We start from the raw sequence: 14,243 nt of genomic DNA on the forward strand, positions 1-14,243 counted from the left end.
ATGGTTTCAATAACTAAGATTAACTATGAATTTGGAACGCTGGGATGTTTTATAGGATTGTAGGGGTTATCTCCCCTCACAGTTATACCACATACAGAACTAACAACTGTTCATTATTCTGTTGCATAAATATGAGTGACATATGCCAGGAGTGTGCCAGTGTAAAGTTGATAGCTCAAATAATTCAGAATAAAAAAACACTACTTAGGGATATGACTATAAAAATAACATATAATCAACATTTCAAGACGAAGTTCCACAACTAATCTCTAATAAAATTCCATCAGCAATTTTCACAATTAGGTTGGTTTGCCACATGACTGAACATGATTTCACCAAAAACTTCAACTAGACAATACAAAAACACTCTTGGTTCCATCACACCAGATTTCATGATAGCTTGGACTGTCAAGGAATGACACATATAAGAACAAACAGCCCCAATCACAAATTGTGGTAAATGTTTAAAGTGATTATTGCAAACATTGTTATTGGTGCAGTGGTAGAGATAAATAAATAACCTCAAGCTTCCATCCATGTAAGGAAAGCATGTGGACATGCCCTGGTTTACAAGAATATTCTAATTGAATAGCGCACCAAACCCAGTGCAAATTTTTTTTTCCAAAATGATCCTGTGGAAGACGTTCTTTTTCTAACTCATCAAAACAATATTAAGGAGATAGTGAGTTATTTTGAACTATTCTAATAATGATTTTAGAAATATAAGTAGCTAAAAAATATATCTATCTATTACAACGCGAGAAAGACTTACTTTTCTATGTTTTCTGGGTTGTTAAAACTTTTCCGACGGGTCTTCTTCTCCACAGCTTCCCTGAACTGCAACAAAAAAAGGCAACTACCGGTAATTTATTAAATCAATTTTCTCTCAGTAAACAATCGAAAAATAATAATATGCCCTTGCATTTTGATATAATATTTGTGAATTTCACAATCCAAAATCTTCAAACTATTATTTCAAATTGTCACTTTGACAAGTACATGTAGTATAATTATCTGACCTATGACCTCTAGCTCTGACCTTTGCAGTTTGACCCCGATGTAATGGTAAACAACATTGCTGTGATGCATACATTTACGAAATTTCATAAGTCAAAACCAAATGTACTTATAAGTTATCAACATCTACATTTTAAAATTTACCGGATACTTCCATTGCCCTCTAACCCCTTGTGGTGACCTTGCCCTTGTAGATTTTGATCAGTGTTACACGTACATGATATTTGCATCTCGGGTCAAAGAAAATCATGTTCAACTATAACATTTGATGTAACTAAAGGGTAAATGGCAGACATCAGGGTCAGGTCCAGGATTTCTGTAATTTTGATCCATATATATTACAACCCCTTGCACCTTCTGTCTGAAGGAGAGACGGGGACATCTTCCCTGTCACTGGTGGTAACCAGCATTCAGAAGCTGAATGTTAGAACAAACTTCATATGCGACCAGCAGGTGAGTTTATGTAGTCCTCATGCATTGGCAAACATCACACTGTCTTTATAATGTGACATACAACCGTTTGTTTCGACAAAAGGAATGTCTTGGAAGATTTGACCAATATCACTGTCCACATTGTTGTTATTTCTTCTCTGCTTATATATTGACTGAAATATACATAACTAACAAATATTATTGTTCAGATCCAGTGACATTATGATATAGACATACTTTTGTTGTAACTCAGATCAAGTAACTATATGATATAGACATACTTTTGTTATAACTATCCAGTAACAATATGATATGGACATACCTTTGTTATAACACAGATCCAGTAACTATATGATATGGACATTCCTTTGTTATAACTCAGATCCAGTAACAATATGATATGGACAGACCTTTGTTATAACTCAGATCCAGTAACAATATGATATGGACATCCCTTTGTTATAACTCAGATCCAGTAACTATATGATGTGACATACCTTTGTTATAACTCAGATCCAGTAAATATATGATATAGACATACCTTTGTTATAACTCATATCAAGTAACTATATGATATGGACATACCTTTGTTATATCTCAGATCCAGTAACAATATGATATGGACATACCTTTGTTATAACTCAGATCCTGTAACAATATGATATAGACATACCTTTGTTATAACACAGATCCAGTAACTATATGACATGGACATACCTTTGTTATAACTCAGATCCAGTGACATTATGATATAGACATTCCTTTGTTATAACTCAGATCAAGTAACAATATGTTAGGGACATACCTTTGTTATAACTCAGATCCAGTAACTTTATGATATGGACATACCTTTGTTATAACTCAGATCCTGTAACAATATGATATAGACATACCTTTGTTATAACACAGATCCAGTAACTATATGACATGGACATACCTTTGTTATAACTCAGATCCAGTTACAATATGATATAGACATACCTTTGTTATAACTTAGATCCAGTAACAATATGATATGGACATACCTTTGCTATAACTCGGGTGCAGTAACTATATGATATAGACATACCTTTGTTATAACACAGATCCAGTAACTATATGATATAGACATACCTTTGCTATAACTCAGATCCAGTAACAATATGATATGGACATTCCTTTGTTATAACTCAGATCCAGTAACAATATGTTAGGGACATACCTTTGTTATAACTCAGATCCAGTAACTATCTGATATAGACATACCTCTGTTATAACACAGATCCAGTAACTATATGATATGGACATACCTTTGTTATATCTCAGATCCAGTAACAATATGATATGGACATACCTTTGCTATAACTCAGATCCAGTAACAATATGATATGGATATACCTTTGTTATAACTCAGATCCAGTAACAATATGTTAGGGACATACCTTTGTTATAACTCAGATCCAGTAACTATATCATATAGACATACCTTTGTTATAACACAGATCCAGTAACTATATGACATGGACATACCTTTGTTATAACTCAGATCCAGTTACAATATGATATGGACATACCTTTGTTATAACTCAGATCAAGTAACTATATGATATAGACATACTTTTGTTATAACTCAGATCCAGTAACTATATGATGTGACATACCTTTGTTATAACTCAGATCCAGTAACTTTATGATATGGACATACCTTTGTTATAACTCAGATCCTGTAACAATATGATATAGACATACCTTTGTTATAACTTAGATCCAGTAACAATATGATATGGACATACCTTTGCTATAACTCGGGTGCAGTAACTATATGATATAGACATACCTTTGTTATAACTGAGCTCCAGCACCAATATGATATAGACATACCTTTGTTATAACTCATATCCAGTAACTATATCATATAGACATACCTTTGTTATAACACAGATCCAGTAACTATATGATATGGACATACCTTTGTTATATCTCAGATCCAGTAACAATATGATATGGACATACCTTTGCTATAACTCAGATCCAGTAACAATATGATATGGAAATACCTTTGTTATAACACAGATCCAGTAACTATATGATATAGACATACCTTTGTTATAACTCAGATCCAGTAACTATATGATATAGACATACTTTTGTTATAACTCAGATCCAGTAACTATATGATATGACATACCTTTGTTATAACTCAGATCCAGTAACTATATGATATAGACATACCTTTGTTATAACTCAGATCCAGTAACAATATGATATGGACATACCTTTGTTATAACTTATTTAACCTAAACAAGGGGATGGCTGTCTTCAAAAGAGTGTGGAAATATATACAGCCATCATATTACCTATGAAGTGATTGCGTTGTTAGGACGGAATCGTTATATAATAGTTTTTAACATTTGGTTCCTCTTATGATGTTTGTTTACACGGCTATAAAGGTGGTTGGGACATGTTGACACATTCAACACGCCATGCTGCTCCCCACCCCCCTGGAGAGGAGTTTGTATACTGAAGGGTCACTAAATCATACATATCTCTGTAATCTGGGGCATTACAAAAGCAGTTACATATAAAATACAACTTATTCAATGCAAAGTAGCAGAGATAATGTAAATACAGTATACTTCATGATATTGGCATGCTTAACTGGAAAACAGTGCATTACCAAATCACCATCTTATAAAAGTTAATTAAAAAAAAGTTTTTCTGATAACTTTTCAATCACATTTGTAATAAACACATGTTTGGAAGTATTGAAAATAATATTTTTAATAGGTTTTAAAATATGTTTAGATAAAAGTTTTGTGAAACCCATACTTAAATACTCTAAATCGGTAACTTGTCAGTGTTATTTTACAAAACACAATTCTTATTGAAGACAAGAGGCCAAGATGACCTGTATCACATGGCAAACTATTGTCTTTAGTATATAGCAATATTTTTATTATATTGGCTATGACCCTCAGCACCAACCGGGAGGGAAAACACTCTTCCTCACAAAATAATTTATTTCCAGCTAAGGACTCAGGATGCATTATAGGTAATTTGGTTGAGATTCGGATGAACGTTTATATAGACAGGGTGGAGGGTGTGTTTGGGCAATTGCTTCAATGTTATTACTCTAGGATTAAGTCCTCAGGGGCGGGGCCAGACTGTGGTGCTAATCCTGGTGGTATGATTGTGCTTGTCTCTTCATGCCCAGAAAGCACATAGGTATACTTTACTAGGGCTATGATCTCAACAATTTACATGTAATAACCAAAAGACCCTACAGGGTTACAAAACCTTAAGGGAAATCATGTATTTGCCACTTTATGCCTAGCAATGGTAAATGTAGTTATAGGATGGGGATCTCAACCATCTATGTTTTGTCTAAAGGGCTCAGTCACTTGGGGCTTGCAGTACCTATGTGAACAGCCATGGAAGCATGAGCATGTTTGCTGATTCCTGCCCAACAAATATATAGAAACTGTTGAGACAAAATCGTCAAGATGATAAAGTATTAGAACAAACAATACCTCTGCTTCTAATGGTTGAAATAGACAAATGAAAGTAACGTGTAAAAACCATTATGAACTGATTATTTCTGCTAGACTAGGTCAAGAGTTTAATGAACCTTCAAACAATTTGTTTCAACAGATTATTTAAGGATTCTTTATGACAGTATGAATGCAGTTGGCAACAAACATATTGTACGAGTGTGGTACTAACAATTTTACATATTTTTCTGTACCTGAATAAGAAACGTTCTGCTCTTTTATTACATCCACAGCAAACCTTCTGTGATGATGACCAGGAATGGTACAAAAACTGGCCATTCGAAAAACACACTTGGTTCATTGATAGTAATCCAATCATTCTATCTGAGCAACTGCATTTATTAATACCATCCTCAATTGTCAGAGTTACGAAGACATATTTATAATAATCTGACATTGCCAGTCTATAACCCTATCATATTCAGATGACATAGGCTATGAATTCCATAAGCCAATGGGTGACATCATCATTATTAGTATGTTTAATAGGATACCACTGACCAGCCCTGGACAGATGGCTGTTCTAGTTATTGAACTAACATATATTGGTATGACAGATACATAATTTGAATTAAATGCTGAATAATGTTAAGTGTGATTGCATTTTTATATGACATAAATGGACATCAAAAATGGTAAATTTAAGTATTCAAATGCTTTTAGCTGGCATTCATAAACAATATGAATGCCAACTGGACAAAGCAAATCCAATATAAAGCACTTGTACACCTCATTAAATGACTTTGTCAAGTTGGCATTCATAATGCCTATGAATGCTAACTGAAAACCAACTAGACAAATGCAAATGCAACATGAACTTGTTGTTTTCCAGTTGGTATTCATATTGTCTATGAATGCCAACTCAACAGAAAGCCAACTTGACTCAGGCAAATTCAACATGAATCTGCCTTTGTCCAGTTGGCAGTCATATTGTCTATGAATGCCAACTGAAAGCAGTTCAATGCTTAAAGGGACATTATCTGTGTCAGATTACAGTAGCATCCACACTCCCTCACACCTGTATGTTGCTGACCCAAACAGGTAAATATGAAAGTCCACCAACAACAGAAGGTTTAGATTCCTTGTTGTAAGGCACTTCAGTAGATGTTTATTCCAAGCTTATTTAAACCAAAACAAATAAACAAGAGGCTCAAGGGCCTTAACGGTCACCAGAGTTCTGATATATTTATACAGAGAGTTGATTTTTGTTTTCAAAACATGAACAGAAGTATTATTCAAAGTGACAAAAAACAATGAAACAACCTTATTCAATATCTAGCATACAGATTTAAGACTGAGAAGTATTTGAATTTAGCACCTCTGATTCTAAACAAGGAAAATGATTTTTTTTTTAGCACACTGACTCCTTTGGGCACCCTTGGGGGTAGAGCTGGCTCAAAATGTTCAAAGTATCAAACTGTCAACTCAGGGTTATAATTCCAATCAAGTTATCAACATGTCATATTCAAAGTATCATTTGCCATAATAAATTTTGCAAATTTCAGTCAATTCAACCCTTTTTGGCCCCACCAATCAGCCCCTGGGGGTCAGTCAGGGCTGATATGTGCATACCATCAAACTGCTATCCAATACTGATAATGCTAACCCAAATTGAATTACTTTCAATGGAAATTAAACAAATGTTGGTCCAAAATGTGATTTCTCTGTATAAACTATAGTAAAGTTTACCCCTTCCCCAGGGGGAAACATGAGACCCCAGGTTCATGATATTCACAATTACAACATTTCTGCAGAATCTTTCCATCAATTACAGGTAAGCTGTCAGCAAGGACATTAATTATCATGTAAAGGTAACATGTCTGTAAGGACACTAATTATCACTAATAGGTCAACGATCAGTAAGACCCAGCTAGACTGGAGGTGGTAGTACCAGCTACGGATATTGATCCCTGAGACTACCAGCATCCGTACCAGGGGGACATACTTTAGATCAAAAGGATCCATACCTGTCATCTCCTACATTGTAAGTTACCATTTCACAAAATCTGTTCAAGGCTTAATTGTGTTATTCTTTAGTGCTCTTAGTGTACCTAGTTTAAATCATTTCAAAGTTCTTAATTTACATCTAATAATGTCCAATGATATACATATATTAAATTATAATATTTTATATACTTTATATCAGAGGTTCTTATTTCACACTGTCATCTTGAAATAGGATGCATATTATTCTTTACCACTTAACATCTAGAACTACATTACAGTACCAAGTACATATTCTAGACCATAAGTAGTAAAATACCAAGTACGATTTTATACCTGTAGTGTAATCCCTAAATTAGCACTTAAGTGTCACAACCCCTAAACACTAGAGTGCAGTAATTAAACATTGCAGTACAACCCCTTAAGTCACTATAACAACTCAGCTTAACACTGGAATACAGTCCCTATTACTTCATAAAACACTTCACTATGTCAAAGAATCACATCCAGTGTCCCCTATTTTACAAAGTAAACATCAAACACAACATAGACATTGACATTTTGACATTTTCAATGTGTTGGTGATAGGAAATACCAATAAATCTCACAAGTGTGATAATATAGGGACATTTACAGTAGTCTAAACTGACATAGGTTACCAGTAATTCTGTTGATTTTATGCATCAAAAATGAGACCGGAAAATTGGGTGAGTCCCTCCGAAACAGGGAGACTTTGTTTATGCAATAATACTCTGGTTTGATACAGTAATTCATAGTCATACTCTACAACACTTTACTTCACTGTTAAAATGCAATGAAGCGACTACTTTATCAATATCAGTAGAACTTTTATAGTCTGTATACATCAAAGATCTGCTACACCAAGCAGCTGTCCTGAACACTACCTTACAGCTCAAATGTTAAAACCTTCTGTAGTACACCAAACAAATATACCTTAATTACTATTTACTGATATTAACATCTATTTCTGGTTCATTATTACCTGTTTAAATCTTATGAGTACATTACATATTAACTTCTAAAATTAATGTGTTCTATCATTCTAACTTAACCATCCTATTTCTATAACTTTGATGACAATATATACAAGTTTTTTAGGAGATAATAGTACACTATCTTTCAACTATTTAACTTAAATATATTCCATCACTTGACCATCCTATTTCTTTAACACTGATGACAACATCCACAAGCCAATTGGTATGATATACAACCCAGAACTATGTATAACAAGGTGGCCTACCCTGTGCTGTGTCCGAGGTATACCCAGATGTGTATGTGCCTTCCTGGCTCTCCATCCCAAGAGTATGCGCCCTTCGTCATTCTCAGGGAGCTGTGTCCCGACAGTGTGGGGACGACCAAGCCCAGACATCCTATGGTCACTGCACACTCTGATCAACTTTCTCTCTAACACCTGTAGTCGCCTGTCTACCTCCTGTGGTACAGGTGTGTACTTATAAATACCTCATCTGAAGAGGTAACAAACATTAGGGGTCCTGTCACAGACGTTGTAATACCCTTTAACACCTACCGACGTGACTTATATGGTCCTAATTAACACACAGTTGTCCCACTCTCTGCTACACTGATCCCTAACAACGTGTAGGTAGAAACATTATCATCACACTCGTGACGATCATAATCAAATTACCCATTCAACCTTACAATAATATATCAGCGATGCCAGTTTTTATTGGTTATTTTTTAAGCTGCGGCTGCTGCTGCTGTTGTAATAACCTCAATTAATATTTCATAATATCCTGTTGTGTTGCCAGGTCCAAAATTAGAACATCAAACTCACGCAATATTTTCACTCAACAAGATGGATCAAGAGCCTTATGGAGGCCTACGATGTCCGTAGTGCAGGTATTAAACATTCTGATCATCAGATCAATTGTTAGAATTTTAAGCTCTTCCTGTAATACAGTTGACAATATATTTAATATCCCATACATGCTTGTTAGACATACATATTGAGATAGAGTATTGTCCTCCAGTAAAGGGGCATGTTCCCCAGACGTTTAAATGACCAGGAATACGGCCTGCCAGGGACCAGATAAGGATGTAACATGTTGTATTAGTGTCTGTTGCAGTACTTTTATTTATTGGAGATGTGTTTAAACATCTGGCGATATTACAGTGGGACACTCCCACAGGTAAAAAGGAGAACACACACCGTAAAGTAAGCTAACAGTTAAAGGTGAGCACACACCGTAAAGTAAGCTAACAGTTAATGGTGAACACACACCGTAAAGAAAGCTAACAGTTAAAGGTGAACACACACCGTCAAGTAAGTTAACAGTTAAAGGAGAACACACACCGTAAAGTAAGCTAATAGTTAAAGGTGACCACACACCGTAAAGTAAGCTAACAGTCAAAGGAGAACACACACCGTAAAGTAAGATAACAGTTAAAGGTGAACACACACCGAAAAGAAAGTTAACAGTTAAAGGAGAACACACACCGGAAAGTAAGCTAACAGTTAAAGGTGAGCACACACCGAAAAGTAAGCTAACAGTTAATGGTGAACACCCACCGTAAAGTAAGCTAACAGTTAATGGTGAACACACACCGTAAAGTAAGCTAACAGTTAAAGGAGAACACACACCGTAAAGTAAGCTAATAGTTAAAGGTGAACACACACCGTAAAGTAAGCTAACAGTTAAAGGTGAACACACACCGTAAAGTAAGCTAACAGTTAATGGTGAATAGGCAGTTGAGATGGTTGGCTGTTCATTGATTCTGAGCACGAAGGTAATTCACACCTCTACAAAAATTTGGTTAATATATTCCAAATCATACCTATTGTTGTATGATTTTTCCAAGAAGACAAAATAAAAATAAGAAACCTCTTCTTGCACAAACAGATTCAGTTATCTCCCTTTTCAGAACAACATCAAACATGTATCAGTATTTATTTTATTTCTCAAGAAAACACCATTGAAAAAATGACCTTTAGAATGAGAAAATTTAGCCTCTGAATAGGAAAATACTATAAGTATTTATATTCTTCCTAAATAACCTTAAGTACAAACATTTGACCTTTAAATGAGATCATACAATCTGCATCTCTATTTGTCACCTTTCACCTTGAGGTCCTTCACCTCCAAAGGAAACGATACATTCCTCACTAAAACGTTTTTGACTGGGACCTTAGACCTCTGAAGGAGATCAAATATTCTGTACAATATACCTATACTAATTACTTCTTATAAAAGACATTGGGATTTTATCATTTGATTGATTTCTGATTCATATGATGTCTTTGTTTACTTATTCGGATTTTAAAATATTTGCAGCACATACTGCTGGTCATATAAAAACAGCTCCTATATAGAGTTCAATTGCAATTGGCCCTATCAAGGAACAGTTGCAAACATCATGTAACTGTGCTCTGAAGACGGCCTCCCTTTGGCCGAAACATGTCAGCAAGTAGGATGTAAATCAAACATTACATTTTGTACCGGATTCAGTAGTGTTGTTGCTCATCCTTTCTTGTTTCATTTGCTCTGCTTTCCCTGATGAACACTGTTGAATACCATTAAGGTATCCACCCCAGGATCCCTACCACCACTATGGAACTGACTCCTTTGCAGGGATGTTGGGTCTCCACCCCCTAGTTGTTACTATCAAGGAACTGTTATGATTGACCCTATTTAGGGCTGTTTTGATTGACCCCTATAAGGTGCTATTTAAGAGATGTTTTACTTTGCCATTTTTAAGGGCTGTTGTGTTTAGCACTTTTTATGGGTTGTTACGATTGGCCCTCATTTAAGGGATGTTGTATTTGGCTCTATTGATGGGTTGTTGTGATTGGGTTATATAGGAGCTGTTTAACTTGGCCCTATTTAAGGACTTTTGTGATTGGCCCCTTTTTAGTTTTAGGAGCTGTTCTGCTTGGCCCTTTTTAAGGACTGTTCTGCTTGGCCCTTTTTAAGGACTGATGTGATTGGCCCTATTTAGGGACTGTTGTGATTGGTCCTATTTGGGGGTTGTTGTGATTAGCCCTATTTAAGGAACATTGTTAAATTGGCCATATTCTGGGCTAAAGCGATTGGGCATATTAAGGAGTTCTTGTGACAGACCCAATTTAGGGATGTTGTAATTGACCCTATTAAAGAGATGTGCTGATTGGCTCTATTGAGGAACTGTTGTGATTGGACCTATTTAAAGGAAGTTGTGAATTTGATGATTTGGTTATTTAGGAGCTGTTTTGCTTGGCCCTATTTAAGGACTGTAGTGATTGGCCTTTTTCAAGAGTTGTTCAGCTTGGCCCTTTTGGAGGACTGTTGTGATTGGCCCTATTTGGGGGATGTTGTGATTGGTCCTATTTAGGGACTGTGTTGATTGGCCTTATTCCATGGATGTTGTATTTGGCCCTATATGGGATAATGTGATTGAATGGCCCTATTGAGGACCTGTTGTGATTGGCCCTTAGTCTTTAGGGGCTATATATAATTTTACACTCCAGTACTCTCTTACATTACATCAAGGACACAGACAACATCTCACCCTTTCCATAGGAAACAAACCTTTTCGGACATATCAGCATTCTCTCATCAGGCTCTATAATATGTATACACTATTGGGGTATTGTTATGAATGAGACCTATTCTAGCTAAGCTGTGATGAGATATTAATCAGACAAGCTCCACTTCACTTGCCCTTTACAGATCGCGGTATGGACTTAGACATGCGGGGCAGGATGTGTTATTGGTTTTAAGGCCACTCTCCTTTTGAACGGTCATAAAACTATCTACATAAACGTTGTTTAAATACCAGGCACTGTGTAAACTGGATGAAAGGGTTATTTCTACTATCTTACATTTTAAATATTTATAAACTTAATTCTTCTTATCGGAGCAAGTTCACTCACCAAGGCATCCTATTTCTTAAGGAAGAAACATGACCCTCATATATTTTTTTTAGTTATGTATTGATCTTCAGTCCCATTTAAATACTTAAAACATTTATCTGGAAATTAGATCTACCGGAGTTCACTTCAAATATTGGACTGTCAAGTGTACCTTGGTTCAATTAAAACTCTAGTAACCCTTCAATGTATGACGTTGCCAGGTAACAGGTGATGACTGCTAACTGGTGAAATGATTCACATGTACGTTTCAAACATCACAGTACCCAAATTGGGACATCTTTTCACTCAAATGGCATTGTTACTTAAAACAATCCAAATAAATAACTTTACCTTTTAGCTCACGATTGCTTGTCCATCCTCACATGTAACTTTTTACATTTTCGACATCTTCTCCAAAACCACTGAACCAATTTCAATGAAATCATGCTGGAACAAGCCATTAGTCAAAGGCAAACTGAAACTGTGAGTTATATGGCTTTAATCTCCCTGGGGCCTCGGGGTAGGACCAAAATGGGTCAAATTGACAAAATTGACAACAATCTTCTTCTTCAAACCAAGACGTGGTGGAATCAAAATCTCCTCATGGATGGGAAGGTCTTAAGGTGATTTATCAAAATTGTGAATTTTATGAACCCCTGATCACCTTTTCTAGGGAAGGGGTAACATTTTCTGTAGTTTATATAGAGAAATAACACTTTGGGGTATATTTTTATCTGAGTGGGCAGGGCAAAAACCTAGAAAACACACGTTATTTTTTCAAATCTTCTTGTGCGGTCAAATGTTTTACATGGTTGTAATGTTTACTGGACTCTTTACCAAATTTGTGAAGTTCAGTACCCCAGGGTATACTGTTCAGGACCCTAGGGTGTATTGTTCAGGACCCTAGGGTGTACTGTTCAGGACCCAAAGGTGGGGCAAATTTGCAACAAGGAAAAAGCTATGAAAATCCATGTCGTTTTATAAAGTCTAGTCAGAGACATTCTGGGAACAAATGCTGTACATGGTTGTAATGTCTACTAGACACTTTACCAAAATATGAAATTCATGGCCTTAGGGTGTACCCTTCAGTCCCCAGGGGTGGGGGAAATTTGCAATTGGGCAAAAGCCACGGTATAACAAAATCTTCGGATCTAAAAAAAGGTTGACTTTTTTGTATGCATAAATTAGTGAATTGATGGAAATTATTTGAAGATCATTTTGATCAAATGTCCAAGGTCAAGAGGTCAAAGGTTACATGCATCAGACTACATATAGCTTCACTTTCATAAATTTCTTGTTATGCCCTCAAAATAACTAAATAACATACAAACAGTGTGATATATGAGGCAATCTCACTGCTTCAGAACCCTATCCCAAATGGATTAACTGTAGCAAAGCTAGGCAATTTCTTTGTGTGGATAAAGAATAAGCTTGAAGGCTACTTTCATAGGACAATTTCTTACCAGTTGACAAACTGTGACTAATGTGTGAAAGTCTGGTTTGGTTTTATCTTGTTTAACGTCCTATTAACATCTAAGGTCATTTAAGAACGTGCCTCCATGTGTGTTGTGTTAGCGTGCAAGTGTGTACGTATGCTGGAGACAGGGTATGTTGTTGTATTTGCCTCCTTGTAATAGCGTGGATCTGATGCAGACTTTATAGTGCTATCTCACTGAAATGCCACGCCGAAGGCACCCAGCACAGCATTCCACCCCCTCACATTATACTGACAATGGGTGAACCAGTTGTTGCCATTACCCTCAATGCTGGGCGTTAAGCAGAGAATAACAAAAAATGTTAAGGACTTTGGTATGTCCCGCCCTGTGTGCAAGAATTCGAAATCAGCATATTCATAATGAGTGTGTTTTGTTGTATGACAATATTACATGTATTTACCACTTATGACCTCGTAAAATTATTTAACAACTTTTGAAAATGACCACAAATGACCATGAAAATATTAACCTCAATTTTCTAAATAATTGTGTTGAAATTAAAGGCCTTCAATAAGTTTAGCAGTCTGACTCATAGGAATGGCATCTTCATGTTACTCTAACAAAACTGTTTTAATAACAAGAAAAATACTGTTAATTCTGTCACAAAGTTTTGTACTCCATTGTAAACCATTCAATGCCTACCTGAAGTAATGATGATGAGAGACCAGGTAATATGTGGTCATTACACTCCTGCCTGACATCAAGGGATCTCACCTGAATGCCTAACTTGGCATTTAAACATTAAAGAAACAAATTGATAAAATTCTTGAACACTTTTATCTGACAGATCAATACATTTTTAACTGTCAAATACGTGATAAATGTGGTAATATATTTGTGTATTGAACTATTTGTTACATTAACAAATTCACTTCACAAATTAAAATTTCCCAGGGAAATTAATCTTGTTTATTTTTACTTCCTTCTTTTTTGGTAACTAAACTCTAA

At 35.7% G+C, this 14,243-nt stretch overlaps 1 protein-coding gene across 1 annotated transcript in view; it reads right to left on the minus strand.

The window, feature by feature from the left end:
- Positions 1-8,511, minus strand: part of LOC110447367 (WD repeat-containing protein on Y chromosome-like) — a 59,823-nt gene extending 51,312 nt beyond the window's left edge. The window contains exons 1-2 of the mRNA XM_021493001.1: positions 8,188-8,511; positions 773-837 (exon numbers count right to left, since the gene is read on the minus strand). Coding sequence (XP_021348676.1) covers positions 773-837; positions 8,188-8,316 — 194 coding nt within the window. The 5' untranslated portion in view covers positions 8,317-8,511. The remainder of the gene's footprint in view (positions 1-772; positions 838-8,187) is intronic.
- Between the last annotated feature and the right edge of the window lie 5,732 nt (positions 8,512-14,243).

This window comes from Mizuhopecten yessoensis, unplaced genomic scaffold (genome assembly GCF_002113885.1).
Source record: "Mizuhopecten yessoensis strain PY_sf001 unplaced genomic scaffold, ASM211388v2 scaffold3339, whole genome shotgun sequence".
Taxonomy (NCBI): domain Eukaryota; kingdom Metazoa; phylum Mollusca; class Bivalvia; order Pectinida; family Pectinidae; genus Mizuhopecten; species Mizuhopecten yessoensis.